The 17,232-nt window shown below is 43.8% G+C and overlaps 1 protein-coding gene across 2 annotated transcripts in view; it reads left to right on the top strand.

Moving 5' to 3' along the window:
* Positions 1-3,499: 3,499 nt before the first annotated feature.
* The window catches only part of CEP85 (centrosomal protein 85), a 300,410-nt gene continuing 286,677 nt past the window's right edge, over positions 3,500-17,232 (top strand). The window contains exons 1-5 of one of the 2 annotated variants that reach the window (XM_085647752.1): positions 3,500-3,614; positions 4,175-4,223; positions 4,310-4,462; positions 14,136-14,815; positions 15,959-16,092. In XM_085647752.1, coding sequence (XP_085503878.1) covers positions 4,184-4,223; positions 4,310-4,462; positions 14,136-14,815; positions 15,959-16,092 — 1,007 coding nt within the window. In that variant the 5' untranslated portion in view covers positions 3,500-3,614; positions 4,175-4,183. The remainder of the gene's footprint in view (positions 3,615-4,174; positions 4,224-4,309; positions 4,463-14,135; positions 14,816-15,958; positions 16,093-17,232) is intronic. The other variant, XM_085647753.1, reaches the window with a different exon arrangement.

Raw genomic sequence — 17,232 nt, 5'->3', positions numbered from 1 at the left:
CCCCACATCTAACAGCATGGCTAAACTCGATAAAATGGACATGCGAACTAGATACTAAAGGCAACCCTAGTCGCACTAATGAGCTGTGGAAGGATTATGTGACATGGTCAAAATAGAATCTAAATCTTAAATAAGTGGGGCTGGATATTATCCCGGATAGAAGGTCCAATGATTACATCATGCCATGAGCTCAGTGGGGGTTTGACCCAGGTTTTGCTCCCCTCCTCCAAGATGCGGGCCTGGGTGGCTCGGAGTCTCAATCTGCATGGACCATAGACGGATCGAGGGTATACCGAAACGGTTCAGAATGCAGCAGTCATGGTGAAATGAGGACTAACAAAAAACAATGTTATAAAAAAAAAAAAAATTAAAAAAACACTGCCTCAAGGCCGAGTCACCAATGGACCAAGACAGCCAAGAAGAGAGTCGCACACTCCACATGACAAGCTGCCACAGCAACATGAGAGGAGTTGGCCTAACGGCTAGGGCGATCGACCTCGAATCTGGGGAACTGTGTTTGAGCCTCGGCCATGCCGCTGAACATCCTGTGATTTTGGGCAGATCATTTAATCTCCCCGTGCCTAACAAAAATGAATGTGTCCTAATGTAACACAACTGGTGCTATGTAAAGCACTCTGATACTTGATTTGGGTCAAGCTCGCGCTATATAAAACTCTATATAAAATTTTTTTTAAACGTGCGCCAAAGACATGCATCACGTAGCCGGACGCCACATCATACAGCAAGCAAGGAGCACATCACACAAAGTGACCAAGCACGCCTGAACGGCAGAAGGAGTAGGCGCCAAGATGGCGCAGGCTTGAGGCGCAATCGCGACGCCCTTGAACAAAGGTGACTCGCCATCCTGGCAGAGGACCACCACGAAAACCCCTGCGGAGGTGATGGGGTCTGGAGGAGGTCCATGAGGAGTAGAAGCAAGTCCTACTGACAGAACCAGCCTGTGACAGATCAGCAGCAAAGAGAAGACACAGTCCTAAGAACAGGACGCGACCTGCGAGATGTCCATGTGGCGCGAACATGAGACATGTGGCCTGACGCCACATCAGTGAGGAACCTGGTTGGAAGTAAGGAAGAGCGTGGCAGGACGCCACAACACAAAGGAGGAGAAGAGCGTGGCTGGACACCACATCGTGAAGAAGAGTGTGGCAGGATGCCACATAGCGAAGGAAGAGAAGAGCGTGGCAGGACAGTACAAAGCGAAGGAAGAGAAGAGCGTGGCAGGATGCCACATGGCGAAGGAGAAGAGCATGGCAGGAAACCACGTCCCAAAGGAGGAGAAGCGCATGGCAGGACATTTATTTTATTTATTTGAGAAATTTATAGAGCGCACAGCGGCCCCAACCGCAAAAGAGGAGGAGGAGAGTGGCATGATGCCACAGGGCGAACAACCACCACAGGCGCGCAAGGGAAAATGGAGATGAGCAATAAGACAAAGGACTTGTGCCAGCACTGAAGAAAGGGGTTCATCACTGTGGTGCAGGGACGTCACTGGAGACAGCTCCGCGGGAGAACCAACCGTCAGCCGCTAGCTTGGCATCACGTCTAGCAAGTGCACCTGCCAGAAGATAATCGCAAGTGGCAACAAACTCCCTCCAGTCCTCCTCACTCAATGATATCACCTCAAGCAAGAGATCGCTGCCTGTTGCCCAAGTGTAAGAAAATTATCGTACTCATTATCTAGGTGCATCACCACCAAAAACAATTAAGGAGCATCGCACCACCAGAGTGGATCCAAACGCTCAAGACATCCGGAGTTCAGCAAGACACTCCTGGCGCCATGGGAGGCCAGCCACCCAGGAACCTTATGTGTGCCCCTGTAAACCTGAGGCCTGCTGAAGAAGAGCATACCAGACTATTGGACTATTTACCCTTACGGTTACACGAGGCTTGGCCATGGTCCTGCGGGGTGTTCCGCAGTGACCCCTCAGCGAAGCCTACAAGAGGCAAGCACAGCCCACGGAGTAACTTGGCAAACCAGGGGTAAGGGCCTCAACGGAGATCCTGTGAGAGGGAAATCCCAACCGGAGAGATGCATCTGAAGCAGCTCCACGACAGGCACCGGGAAGCATGGCGGTCGCAGACGGAGACTGGTCACCTAAAGACCATCTGATAAAGGCATGTGAACCTGTGTCCTGACGGCGAGAGCACACAGACTCTGAGACACCACCCTTTGCGACTGCATTAGCGACTTGACTGTGGTCCTGTTGGCAGTTCCTCAGCGACACCTACGAGAGGCCCGCACAGTCCACATGGTCCCATGGAAGCCCAGCAGGAAGGCCCTCCAGGAGACACCTCTGAGAGGGGAGTCCAGGCAGGAAAGGCAAGTCTGAAGCTGCTCGTGCCAGCGGGAACCGGAAAGCATCATTGCCTCCAAGGAAGGCCCACATCCACCAAGATCATTCTCAGTTTTTGCAGGTTGACTGTCCACCAGAGCCTGAGAGCCGTCAAAAAGACCTCCAAAGTGGACTCCACCACCGCTCCAGATGCACTGCTATTTGAACTGTGTAAATAGACTCCAACACCGCGAGATCAGGCCGGTCTGAACTAAATCCCAGAGGTGGACCAAAGTCTCCTGACTGTGTGGTCCAGGGCTCCAGCACTGCCCGGCAGATGGCCTGAAGAGATTCATTGGTGCTGTGTAGTTGTTTGTTTTTCCCATAGGTCGGAATTTGTTTGTTTCTTTTCTATTAAAGTTTAGGAAGGATGTAGTGTCCTGCTGGACACGTTGTGGTGTTCAGCCTTGTTACACCCACACTGCACAGGTGTCACCACTCAGGTGACCCTGCTAATAAAGGGGCCAGTTTCAGTTCCCTGCCACACTGTGTCTGTGTTCATTATTGGTAGCATGTGGGCCAAGTGACCACAACACTACAGGTGAGACCTATTGGCTTTGCCAATGCTTGTTTCACTGCTGCAGACGTCAAACATTTCCGTAGTGGAAACATGAACTTTCATTTGTATGCCTACAATCAGTTTCAGGGCGGCCAGAATGTGTTTAAACAAGGGTTACTACGATAGTTTAATGCCACAATGGACAGTACAGAATCACTACTAGGAATATACGTAGCAAAGGAACTCGCATTTTCCTGACATTCCTAGAGATCCGTGACATAGAATTTAGAGCAGGCACAGAGAGAAGGATGGGTACAAATGCAGGGACATAGGCAGTACTTCTCGTACGCTTCCAGGAAGCACAATAAGCATATAGAGGACCACGCACGGTTAAAAACTGCTCACACCGCCCAGCTCACTTCAGTGGCCGGTCTGTGGCTGGCCCACTAGTTACTACATACCAGTCGCCAGAAAAGCCCACCCTTACCGTGCTCCAGAACAAGGCGCTGACAGAGACAGAGTCTAAGCACTCGGTATTTCTGTTCAGCGCGCTAGGATTGGCTGAGGCGCCACTCAGCCTCCAATTGTATTTCATTTTACACAGGAGTTCCTCCCACTCACCCCCACCCCCCACGAATGCCAGAAAATGTTCAGACCTGTGATTGGGTGACCGCAACCCGGAAGTACTGAAAATTACGGGCAAATAGCCGTTTAAACATCACTAACGGAGAACGGTTGTTAGGGTGAATGACCGACTACTCGTAAGTGTTCACCTTATCTTTGTCAGTTTGTCTTAGTCGTTGACAGTTATTGGATTAGCTTGGCAGAGCTACTTAACACCTTGTGGGATTGAGTTTGCATGTACTGAATGTTACCAATAGACAGGTTATCGCCACTGTTGTTAAATAATCTGTGAACTCTTTTACATGTTTTGGAGCTTTATTTAAAAAATAAATTTTAAAACGTGTGTTTTTTTGGAGGGGGGGGATGTTAACAGTGTTATAAACTGTTATTGTTATTATTGTCATTGAGCAAAAGAGATGGAAGTGTTTCTAAGCCTCAAAGTTTCCCATTTCCATGATATTGTCAGTCAGCAAGTCCGGTGTTGTTTTGTGTGTGTTTTTTAAAATGTATTTTACTTTTGCAATATGGAATTGAACCCCCGCTGATTCGGCGATAAAGTTATTTTTGTACAAGTCCCAGAGTTAAATATAGCGGTGCTTAGTTGATTGAGCCTCTTAAGCATGGACTCGGGGAAACTTGAGAGCTTTATGTGTGGCCATGCTACAGGTGCTCTGACTTGTGCTCTCTTGTTCCACAGGTTCCACTGATGGCTGCTCTTGATAGACAGCACCAGACGTATCGGACAGGTAAGGAGTTCACGATGACGTCTTCACTGCAGGTCTCTTTCGCTCGTCGTTCTTCCGTAGGTCACCAGCTCTTTACTTTATTTCAGGCTCTGACACAGGACGCCTGAATGGCATCTCTGAAACCAATTGGCAGACCCCGGTATTATCGTCAAAGTTTAAATCTCGGTTTGTCTATGAACCGGGCGTGGTAGGGAGTGGAAACCCACCACATGGAGCATCCGAAACATATAACACAGAAGGTGAGTGACATGTACGACTCAAAGTTTGGTAGCTGCAGACTAAATGGCGGCATCTGCTACTACGGGCTGTTCATCTCTTTGCAGAAATCCTGCATTAATGATGAATCTGTAAATACATGTGTGCTGAAGTAAGGTGACCAGCAATGGGAAGCGTGTGATGCCACCTGCAATAATAACCACTCAATAAAAACAAATACAAAATCAGAGGGAGTGAAAACAGGGAGAAAAGGATGAGCGGGAAGGAAACCATGGGGAGCCAGAAAATGGACTCTACCAAGCCAATTAGTCGTACTGTATGAGATTTTCGTTGATGATCAAATGCTTTCCAATCAAATTAACTATCATCTCTAATGGTTGAGAGCCATGCTAAGTAGATATGTTGGGAGATATCAATACCCCAGTATCTTCCGGAAATCTGCCCTCTCATCTATTAAAAATAGTTACAGAAGCTTAATTTTTAGGTCTCCCCTGTGACAGCGCATGTGCTATTGCCTTTAAGAGATATTGTATACAGCAAGGGGCTTGTAACTAGCCCACTGCTTACTGTTCACTGGCTTCATTGTCACTCCTATTTTCTTCCTCTTAGTTGAGGAATGCATGCCAGCAGCTCCTCCTCCTTGGACCAAGTACATATAGCTTCATCCTATTAGGATCTTGCTGCTGGCGCAGTGATTGGTGTCTTATTTTTCATTTCTTATCTTACTTTCTTTGTTGCTTCTTACCCACCCTCCACTCTCAGTTGTCTGTGTTGCCTTTTCCCACCACACCATTTAAAAATATGGTGCTTTAAAAAAAAATCTTTTAGGCATGCTGCACAGCAGCCACATGTCTCTCTAACTTGGATAAAAGACCTTGGTAGAACCAACATGCTGGACCACAAACCCCTGGTGGAAGATGTGGCACAGCTGATATTTTCGCATAAATCAACATCCTTCAGTTCTTAAAGGTATCTCTGCCCTAAGCTGCAAACTATGGTATTGCTTTTTCTTCTGTGACAATATGGCTTTTCTTTTTTGACACGTATGTAGCACTTACTCTGCCTCTCTTCTGGGCAAGCCATTTCACAGTGTCTTCCCTAAGATGCATACTGTTGACATTTGTGGAGTGCATAGTCTGTTGGTATGGCCTTTTTAGTTAAGTACTTTGACTCTTTTTAGTCTGGCCTTTGCTTGAAGGGTCTTTTAGCCAAGCCTCTTTATTCCTTGGTCGGTTACTGTCACTCACATTTTTCTTCCCCCCCCCCCCCCCCCCCCCCACACTGCAGCAATGTGGTCAGGCCACTTCAGCTTCTGGTTAAGTTCATAGAGTGAGGATTGAGGGCCAAATGTACAACCCTTCCATTTTCCAAATTGCGTCGTTTTGCGACTCGCAAAATGGAATGTACAACAGTGTCTCACACACTGTTGGCAATTCCCAATGGGGTCGCAAACTACCTGCCGCATTAATATTCCTGAGGCAGATCGCAATTTGCGACCCCATTAGGAAAGGCCAGCACCCACAGGAATGTTGGCTTGCTGGGGTCAGCAGACCACCATGTCTGTGACTGCTTTTTAAATCATTTTTTTTTAATGCAGCAAGTTTTCCTTTAAAGATAAAGGGGATGCAATTTTAAAAAAGAAAAATTAAACTTTCCTGTTTTGTTTTTTAAGAGAAGGCAGTGGTCCGTGGGACCACTGCCTGCTCTTTAAAAAAAAAATCAGCTAGTCACAAAGGGTAGGGGGTAACCCCTTGGCACCCCTTCCTGTTTGCAAGTGGATTACCACCTTTTTGAAATAGCTGGTAAACTACAAGTGTTTTGCGACCGCAATTGTGGTTGCAAAACAATCGTACATAGAAGTGCGACTTGCTATTGTGAAGGGATGCCCTTCGCACGCCCCTTCTAATAGCAAGTCGCAATCACTATTTTGCGAGTCAGTAATGCGTAACCGACTCGCAAAATAGGGTTTATACATTGCATAGACCTATTTTTGTGGTCGTCAAGTGGCCGATTTCCCCGTTAGCGACTGCAAAAAAATGGTTGTACATCTGGCCAAAATTCTTCCCTTTCGCAAGTAGCACATCAACACCCAAACTAGTACCTTTACATTTCACGGATTACTATGGCCGTGTGTGCTTTTTGAGACCCCAAAGTGTTTTTAGCCACTGGATTTAAAAAAAAAAATTTTTTTTATGAAGGCCTTGCAGCTTCCCTGACAAGGTTTGCAAAAATCGCAAGAAAATAAAAGCCTTGACAAATCCAAAATGCTGGAGACCAAGCCAGACCTATTGTTTTTGCCATTTCTTGTTTTCCTAGAACCTCACAGTACTCTGCCATTCTCTTGCAAAGCTATTCTTGCTCCCAGCCCCTCTGCTTATAGGGGCCCTTAGACTGTATACCTGTTTAGTAATCTAGAAATCTGTTGTATCCTGTATGTAGTCGTTCCTTGGAGGTGTCTGGAATGCTGAGAGTGAGTGATGTAATAGAATTTGGGTTTGTGGAGTGGAGATAGGGACAGTTCTAGGGAGGATAAAGTCCTTGCATGACCCACCTGTGCTTGCTAGAACCTAATGGCCTAACATGAAATGAAGAATTTACCCTCTGAGTGGCTCTAGACGTTTTATAAAGACCCTGCCCTTGTACTACAATATTTGGAAACCAGTTGTTCAGGAACGGTGTGAAAAAATGCAGCGAGATTCTGGAGGCCGTTGGGAGCCATTTCTGGGAGGGAAGGAAGCCTATTGTGATAAGAAAGATGTCCTTGTAACCATGGAGGATTAGCTTGGGGGCCACCCACCTGCCACTTCACCGGGTTATGATGTAATCTGAGGCTGCTGTGCAGTAGGAGCCCAGTGAGGAGGGTGAGCAAAGTATGGCAAGGACAAGGAGTCAGCTGAGGCGAGTTATAAACTAAGTTGATGGTCGCAGTGTGTAGTCCAAAGCTAAGGACAACTCTGTGGAGATGGTAGAAGGTGCATGGTATCTCTTTTATGGTAAGCATGGATCTGAAATAACCCATGGAGCTTCAGGCAGTAATAGATTCAATGGTGACATAAGAAGCGGCGTTGGTGAGTGTGCAGCATGATTTCCGAATTTAAATTGTCTGATGGACAGGTTAGTCCATGCCTTTGGAGGGTTCTGTGTGCATTTTGCATATTTTATGGCCTGAAGTGTGCCGGTGAGATGACTCGCTGCACCAGGTAAATAATAGCTTTCCTCTCTGGCACTAGTCAGTCGGCACTGCAAAAAGAGTGAGTTGTTTGGGGGCAGAGCAGCTCAACTTTGTCATGAGAAAGCCTCACGCATGTCCTAGATTGGACATTATGAAGCTGATGCTTGATTGGGACAGGTCTTGAGAAGTTGAAGAAAGACTAAGGCCTCATGGTTAATTTAGAAAGACAAGTAGAACTATCTCTGTGGATACTGGAGAAAGAAATTAGACTATGTTGTTCAGAGTATACTGTGTCCATAAGTCATGGAAAATCGAAACCTTGCCTGCCTGGAATTTGTCCAATTGCTATGTTACCGTATGACATTCTGTTATTTAATCAGCCAGCGTTATTTAGCTTTCATGTGGTTATTATTCTATGTGCTTTGTTTAAGAAATGTGCCTCTCTTTTCCACTAACTATGAGGTTCGTTAGGGTGTAACCGCTTAGTTGGTGATCCTTGCATATTATGTGCCATGTCAAACTAGAGGCAAACCTCGGCACTCAATTGAGTTTGATTTGAGTTTTACAGACCAATTTTTATTATATTCAGCAAGTACAAATTTTACATTTCTTTACGTTCAATATGCTAGGCATATCTTTCTAAAGCAATAAAATATCAAAAACAGGCAATCTATATTCAAACGGTGATGAGCTGGTAGTTTTTTTTTCACTTCAGCGATGAACCGGCAGCCGACACGTGTTTCGTTTCCATGAAACTTTTTCAAGGCTAACAAAGTAGTCAGCGAGCTCTTTAGATATTTGTTGTTTTTCTTGATTTTTTTTTGCCCTTGTAGCAGCCATATAAGCTCTCCAGAAGAGAAGGTTTTTGTTGAATTTTAGTAGCAGCATTCGGGATTTAAGTATGCCCCTGTAAAAGACAAGTATTCGCGTAATAACGAGCCGTCCTTACTTCTCCACAGGACGGCTCGAAAAACAACAAATATCTGAAGAGCTCGCTGACTACTTTAAGCCTTGAAAAAGTTTCATGGAAACGAAACGCGTGTCGGCTGCCGTTTCATCGCTGAAGTGAAAAAAAAATCTACCAGCTCATCACTGTTTGAATATAGATTGCCTGTTTTTGATATTTTATTGCTTTTGAAAGATCTGCCTAGCATATTGAACATAAAGAAATGTAAAATTTGTACTTGCTGAATATAATAAAAATTGGTCTGTAAAAATCAAACTCAATTGAGTGCCGAGGTTTGCCTCTAGTTTTCGACATTTTTACATGGTTATTTAACCATAGTGAACTACACCTTGGGTAGTGGAGTGTAACTTTGAACCTTGAGGGGCACCAACATAATATATATGTATTTCTTAATGCACATATGGGGCGATGTGCTCCCAATCTAACCACTACTACCCTTTGTAGATATTATAATATGTGCCATATTCACCTTCTAGCCAATGCAGGTGCTGGGGTAGTTGGTATGTTTCAGTGTAAGTTGATTTCTGTTTTTGGGAATTGCTGTTGCTTATGGTTGTGATGTGCTGAATGCTCAGTGCTTCAAGACATGTTGGGAAGTTTAATAATCTACCTGTATGGTGTTTAGGGAGTACTGTGTGAGCATTTCCCAGTCAGTCAATACTTTGTTTTAGAACTTGGTCTTTAACCAATTCCTAGCGTAAAACATATTTCAATAAATGTACAATAGGCATTATAAAACTTGTATTCAAGTTAAGACTTCATTGTGTAGTATTAAAGCACTTCTAGTTCTATTATCCTACATGGTATGCTGACCCTAAAAGCAGTCCTGTGTCAACGCCTCCTTCACAGATGACCAATATCTCTCTAGTGCCCATTACATCCAAATGTCTCATTTCTAATGAGAGGGAGGTGGCTTGTCCCCTATCCCTAACTTTGTATTTCCATGAAATGGGTATATACCATAAAATCTAATACTCTAAAAACCACAAACTATCTAATAAATTGTGACTGGGATCACATTAATACAACACTTATATTGTTTGCTGTATAAAAAAAAACAAAAAAAACCCTCTTATAATACGAAGTTGGAATTGGGTTCACTCCACATCTAAATTTTGAAAAGTGCCGTTCTAAATGCTTAGTTATGTAAGTTTTCTAAATATGGAAATAATTCTTTGTCTATCCAAATTCATATTAAATGGCATACAGAGCTTTTATTATCCAAGTATCTCATATCCTTTTCACACTGCATCTTTTTTGTTAGCTTACGAAGATCACGTTTGCTGTTTCTCAGTAGTTGGTACAGGTTCTTGTGTTCTAGATAATGTATCTCTAATCCCAATGATCTTTTCCTTACCATTATTGTCCATTTTAATTCACTCTTCTGGATCTCCATTTGACATAACATGGAGATTTTAGGAGAGTTAATCTGCTCTAACCGTTTCCAGAATCTAATTGCCTGGGTAAAAACATTGTAACACCCAAGCTGTTAGACCCATTTCCATCGTTACAGCGTGAATCATAACTGTAGGCAGTAAGGATTGTAGTCTTTTCAACCACCTCCCCATCAAGATCCTAATTGATTTTACCACTTAAACAAAGCAAATTCGATCCATATTGAAATTGCGACCTGATCATAGCTTGATAAGCTGCTAAAACCGGTCTTAAGAGGGCCCTCCAAACTCTCTTCCACATTTCTTGAGTCTGCTTGTAGTAGATGGAGCCTTTACCTGTAATGCTTCAATATGGTCTTTCCATAACAATTTGTCCCCAAACCACATCCCCAGGTCTTTATATCTATTGACATCCTCTACTTCTGCATTGTCAAAGACTTACTTAAACTTAGTTTATTTTTCCTGAATTACAACCCTTTTGTTTTTTCCAGATTGATATTCTGCTTTTTTTCTTTTTGCAAGTTTTCGAGAAAACATCAGATTTCCTCGGCAAGCAGATTTTCTATCCGACCTAAAATGACCAGATTGTTAGCATAATGAAGACCACAAATATGAGAGCCATTCATCTTGGAGCTAAAACTATTTGCTGTTCCTAACAGTTGGGGGAAATCTGTTAAAAGTGAGAATAAGTGCAAAACGCATCCTTGCCATAGGCCATATATGATCTACATATTTTTCTTTAGGGTGATCCTTTGGAAACTTTCCACCTGTACCCAAGTTCTTCTATACATTTCTTTTAGAATCACGAGGGGCCTTTAGATATTTCCTAATTTCTCAGAGCTTTCCATAGCAGTTTGTGATCTGAGGTGAATGCCGCTCATAAGTCCACAAATCGGCAATAAAAGACCTAATCTTTACTCCAGAGATTTTTGAGCTATAGTCCACGAGCTAAAGCAATGATCAAATGTCCCTCCTTAAACCACACCCTTGCTGTATCGGAATCCTTGAGTTGGACACAACCCTTTTTCTTTTTTAAAAGCCACAGCAAAATTTTTGAAAATATTTTCCCACCCGCATCTAGTAAGTTAATCTGCCTTTAATTTTGTGGTAAAGAAGCATCCCCTTTTTATATACTGGTTTGATAACCGCACCCTTCCAGATATCTGGAAAAGTACCAGTCTTTATAATTCTTTGAAACATAAGTAAAACGAACTCTACCACCAGTCAATATTTGCCTTGACTATAACCACAGGTAGACTGTCTGGTCCCACAGCTTTTGTCAATTTAATGTGTTGATAGTTTATTTTATAACCCCCATAGAAAACTGTCTTCCTATTGCTTCATCTGTAATGAATACGACTGGACCAGGCTATTCACTGCTCCTTTTTGTTATAGAATTCTTCCATATACAATATCCAAAAATCTTCCCCCCCCACCAGGCACTTCAATGTTCCTTTACTAACCCATTTTGTACATGGACCGAGAATTTCTTGATATTTTTTGACTCCATTACTTTGGACATAGCTTTCCATTGCTTTTTGAATCCTCTACTTATTCAGTATTAACCCTTTATACTCTCTTCATACTAGGATACGCTAGCTGTTCAGTGGCTTCATTGTTCCTAAAAAAACCTTGTCAGTTTTTCCAATTGTCTTACTTTTTTTTTTTAAACGCCTACATTCATTGTCAAACCGCAAGTTTTTCTCCCATTTATTAAAATTTGTTCAGTTTCCTTAAATTTGATTACGTTTTGGTTGACTTTCATACATGACCGCACCTGTTTAACCTGTGTGAGCTTTTACTTTCAACTCCATATGGAGCCTTGTTAGCAGTTTGTTGAAAAGAGTGTAGTACCCATCTGCAATTTATTGTGTAGATACTAGCTGGTTGTGCATGTTTAAGTGTCGTGAATGTGGGGCAGATTAGTCTGCTGTTGTGAGAGATATGAGTGTGTGCGTGTTGGTATGAACTGGGGAAATAACAGTACCCTATACCTATGGAGTGGTACCCTGGGGTATGCATAGTAGGGGAAGAGTAATTCCCTTTTGTGAGAAGTTGCCTGAGGGAGTACCCATGGGGTGTAGTGTGGGAAAAGAAAGTACCATGTCGCAGGAGGTTGGAAGAGGACGTACACCACTGGCTACAAATGTTTGGGAAGTGTTGCACCCCATGATGATAACCAAGTTTTCATGAGTCGTCATTCTATGCAAATGGAAGATTTGAAGAGTGTGTTGTACATGGAGTACGTTTGTGGTGATTTGTGCTATGTCTTTTTCAGTTTGCTTATAACCAAGACTGTCAGTGTTGTTTCAATAGTAGTGTTTAATGTAACTGTCGTGTTAATGGGGTAGTGTGTTTTTTTTTTTTTTTTTTTTTTTTTTTACCTTCCGAAGTGGTCTGATATCAATAATGGCATTGCTGGACTGCTGTAGGGTTTGATTGTTCAGTTGTGTTAAATGTTCCATGTGTATCTCCTGGAGCCTGTTATCATTGTGTTCAAAAGATGTCCTGACTTTTTCTGGTGCATTTTCCAGCAGGCGTAGTACTGGGTGCAGGTTAAGTGCCTCCTTTGGCCAGGCACTTGTGCCCTTCTTTGAGCTCTGCCACACAAAGCTTTGCCTACTCATGAACTTCGAGATCCTCTTACATCTTGCATATACTCCTCCCACGTGTTGTCTTGATTTTAGACCGGTTTCAAAGACTACCTCCTTTGTGAGGAATTTCCCCGTAGCTTCAGTGTCTTGTGTAAGACTATGTTCCTGGTTTGGTAGTGGCTAGGATGAGTGAGAATGGTGAAGAAAGCCTATGAATCGGACATTGGTAGCTTAATAAAAGTGGATTTTGGGGGGGGGGGGGTAATTCATGAGAATGGTGTAGTTTAGTTCACCATCACATGCCCAAAACTCATTGTGATGGAGAAGTGTGGTGTAGAGAAGCTTTTATGCGGAGTTAATCAAGAGATGGAGTGTAGAGCACGGCTCTCAAAAATTTGAAGATAGACATAATGTATGGAGAGAAACCTAATCCAGTGATGGTGAGGAGCATAAGAATAAAAGGCGAATCTATTATGTTGCAGTTTATTTACAAGTTTACATTTATAGGGCAGAATTATCCGCGTGATCTACAGAGAACAGAAGATATAAGCTGAACAGTGACTGTAAGGGAATTACTGTGTTTAATAGACCACTTTCAGAAATAGTCTTCAGGTTCTAGCAAAATGGCATCAGTAACGGGTCCAGTCTTAGTTCTTGAAGTATGGTGTGCCCTAGTTTAGGGCTTTAAAGAAGGCCTAACAGAGTTTGTTTGATTGAAACTGGAGATTTCTCGGGTTTCTATTGCTTTGCGTCTTCTCCTGTGAATTCCCATGCAAAGAGAAGTTTCTTTTGTATATGCACAACCTTATGGGTGTTACAGAGGACCTTGACACAATGGTTTTGGCTGAAGACACAATGGTTTTGGCTGAAGCTAAATGTTATCTAAAAGCTTTCTTTGTCTGGAGAGCTAGCAGTCTTGGCTGGCCTGCAATAGTGTTTTGCTCTCCAGTTGCACACTGCATTGTTCCCCAGGATTATGGATACTCTTGTACAAAGTCTTATCATAGTCTGATAAAGTTAAACCAGATTGGTCGCACACTGCTACCTCGAAACACGTGTCCAGGGATGGCACACGCCACGCATACTTGCACGCACTCTTGAGCATAGGTGTATCCGCCGACGCTGACCTTCAGGGACCATTTTCATTGGGGGAACACGACTGGTAGGTGTAGCAGTGTGCGACCAATCTGATGTAATCTTATCATAGTCTGGTTAGAGATTAAAAGTCCTGTAGCGGTTTCTTTGAGTATAGACTTTTAAAGCCTGTTAGATTGAGAGGACGTTGAAGTTGTTCTGATGAGATTTGGATTGAGACTGCCTGGAACTGGTCTTTAACTGTTTAACATGGTTTGATGCCTGTGTGGCTTCCTTACAAAAGCAATGAACAGAATGATTGATTGTGTTTGCTTACGGTTCTAAAATCTGACTTTCATGATGGTGTGCTAAAGAAGTCTCTCTTGTCTGTATGTACTTGCAGATGGGGTCTTTTCTTATGAGTGTTCTTCCACTAGGGACCCTCTACTAGTCTCTAGAGCAACAGGGTAAAATGGATTATTTTTCTTTCCCCAGTTTTCTGCACTGCCAATGGCACCTCTTCTTTTCAACCAATCAGAACACAAGTTACAATCCCTACAGCTCATGTGATGCCAAGTACCCAGGGGAACCATGCTACTCCTCTTGTTAACCAGCATGCAACGAGTGGTCGCAGCCCTGGCCCAGTCGGCACCTCCACAGCTTTATTGGAACCCAGCCAGTCTAGAGTACCTAGTGGCGCATCTCAGACGTCTGCTCCGTTTTCAGACACGCTGCCTCTGGAAGCCCTAGCTGCACTGAAGATGGTTGATTATGGCTTTGAGAACTCTCTTTCCCCATGGGGAGACATTGGCAGAGATGAAGTGAGGAAGTTTGACATCCCTAATGTTGAGCCTACCCTCAACCAATCTACCTTTCTAGACACCCTTTCCAGTGATGCACGTCGCCGCACCCAGATGTACAATCGGGGGGCCTTGCCTGCTGAAATCGGCAAGGAATTGTATGGGACGCTACCCAGCAGCAAATCTCCTTTACGCAGTTGCTTGGATGGCTCTTCCCAGCCCACACCAGTGACCCTTCAGCAGAACCAGGCATATTCCAAGCCATTGGCCCCCATTACGCAGGTGTGGCGGCAGCAACCTTACACTCAGCAGTTGGATGGAGCTGCCTGGCAGCATCAGCGGGAGAAGATGCAGATGCAAATGGAACAGTTGCAGGTATGGTTTACTGTGTGTAGTGCCTCCCTTGCAATCTGTTTTTACACTGCTATATCAGAATGTTAATTTATGTTAATGCCTGTTAACCTCCTGTCAGTATGTCTGCAAGGCTTCTCTTTCGATCCTTTTTTATTTTATGTTTTCCCTGACCTGAATCGGTCTTAACTGTCTCATGACTTTCTCGTTCCATTACCCTTCCCCAGCCCTCCTGCGGGAAAATGTTTCTAAACAGTAGCTTGAGTACAACAGTGAACAGAGTATAGAATAGCTAGTGTAAAACATTGTACCAAGGGTCACCGGTACAGCATTCTACCTAGTATAGAAATTATTGGAGAGAACAACAAACTCGTTGTGGTTGGTTATGACCCACTGCACCAATTTCAGAAGGCCTGAGGTACAGAGTTGTACTCTGTGTCGTAACAAACCAAACCAAGTCTCTGTAAAAGGCCAATTGTGTAACCAGGGGCTAGGTACATTGACGAGAAATAGAGCAATGAGCATGGTGTCTGTATATAAAGAACCAAGCAGCCCCATCTCATGATGGCCCTGGCAGTAGCCTCTGTCACAGAGGCTACTGTCTGAGAGGTCTGCTAAAAGCATTGTACATTTACATCACACTTAAAGTAACTGTCACTCATTGCTGTAGCACATCCTGTTCCACCTTCTTGGATAACTAGAGCCATCTTATCCCAGCACCAAAAATAGCAGTGTTTTAATGTACTAACCATGGTCCTCTATTTGATAATTTGAGCTGCTTGACCTCCTTTTTAATCGATGCAGCCTCTAACCTGGGTAGTACTCCTACTTGATTCTGCACGCAGGTCATATCCTTTGACCAGTTCCTCTATAGCTTGGGCAAAGAGCATTTCCCATCCTGTGATACAAAGAACAGTGTTGATGTGTTTTATTATTATTATTTTTTTTTTTTACCCCGCTACCTGAGAATCATCTCTGATTCTTGGTGCCTCCACCTTCCCTAAACCTCCCCCAGCCCTCTTCTTCCGAAAGAAAACTCACACAATGGCCTCCTTTGTCCCATGATAATACATGCATGTTCCACGAGTAGCATCCAGCCTCCAGCAGCTAAGATTGTGTTGAGTGGTATATATGAACCTGGCTTTTTGTACTGTTTCCTTCCTGTAGGGAATGAGTAGCGCCACTTGTCCGCAGGCCCCAGTCTATGGCATACCAGCCCATTCTGCAGAACCCAGCCTGTGGGAAAACATTGTAAAGTCCACGGAGACCCTGTTGAAGGACAAGGACCTGCTTGCTGAGAGGTAAACCCAATGCTTCATACTCTGTGCCTGCTCAGTAAGTATATAGCTTCTACACACCACCAAATGCTCATCACGTCCTTTAAATCATTCTCATACAAGCTGTACTGCAGTGAATGTAGAGTGAAATGAGTTAGAGTTCTAGGTCCTATGGGCACTTGTGCTGTGAGTGTAATGTGATTTGATGGAGAATAGCCATTGAACGCAGCAGATAAGAAAAGCTTATTAGCATATAACAGTAGTTCTTCTGCTGCGGTGGGGATTCCTGTCCACTTCAATTGACTTAAAAGGAATATTTTATTACCTTGCAGGGGTATTTATAAGGGGCATGCCTAGCACTGGGAAGTGGAGCAGTGCTTTACATATGACTGGAATTATGACGTAACTTGCAGGTTACAGAAGCACACCAGTTTTTCAGGGCTTGTGTGACCTAACAGAAGTTGAGACTTCCTTGTGACCAGTATTGATGCTCTTCTTGAAAACACTGGCTCTAGATACTTTCACAGTCTCATTGAATTTCCAAGTACCTTCTCCTTGGGCTTCGACCTTCCAGGGTTAGTAAAGGTAAATAATCGAGGAATACGCTTGGAGTGGGGGCAGGGCAAAAATCGTGTTTAGACCGCACATATTTTTGATGGATACTTCTAAACGCAGACTCCTCACCTTGTGAAAACCCCCAAGCGTCAGAGGGATCTTGCGAATTTTTTTCAGCATTGCTTCTTTGTGCCTGCAGGTGGTGCCATATGGCTCCTCATAGAGTGTTCCAACCTGGAAGTGAAGCTGGAGCCGCATCCTAGTGCCACTCTTGTGCACTGATATCAGTTCCTTTCCGTGCCTTCTGGTGTGAAGCTAGACCTATCTGCTTTTTTTCCTCAAATTCTTTCTACATTGTGCAAGAGAAATGTTATCACCTTAAACCAAAAGCTTTTAACCTTGCAGGGAGTGTCTCAAACACATGTCTGAGTTATCCCGATGAGGTGTCCAGGGTCCGGCCATGACTCCCTAGTCATGTGGGGGAATGTGCCCTTATGAATACGAAGGCGATTCGGGACCATGAAGCCAAGCTGTATGTCAGCAAACATCGTCTGGAAATCACGGACAGACCGTTCCATTTCGAGGACAAGGACTTCAACCTGTTCTCAT

This window comes from Triturus cristatus, chromosome 3_2, assembly GCF_964204655.1.
Source record: "Triturus cristatus chromosome 3_2, aTriCri1.1, whole genome shotgun sequence".
Lineage (NCBI taxonomy): Eukaryota > Metazoa > Chordata > Amphibia > Caudata > Salamandridae > Triturus > Triturus cristatus.
The sequence above is the reverse complement of the archived record's forward strand: the minus strand, read 5'-3'. Positions and strand labels throughout refer to the sequence as shown.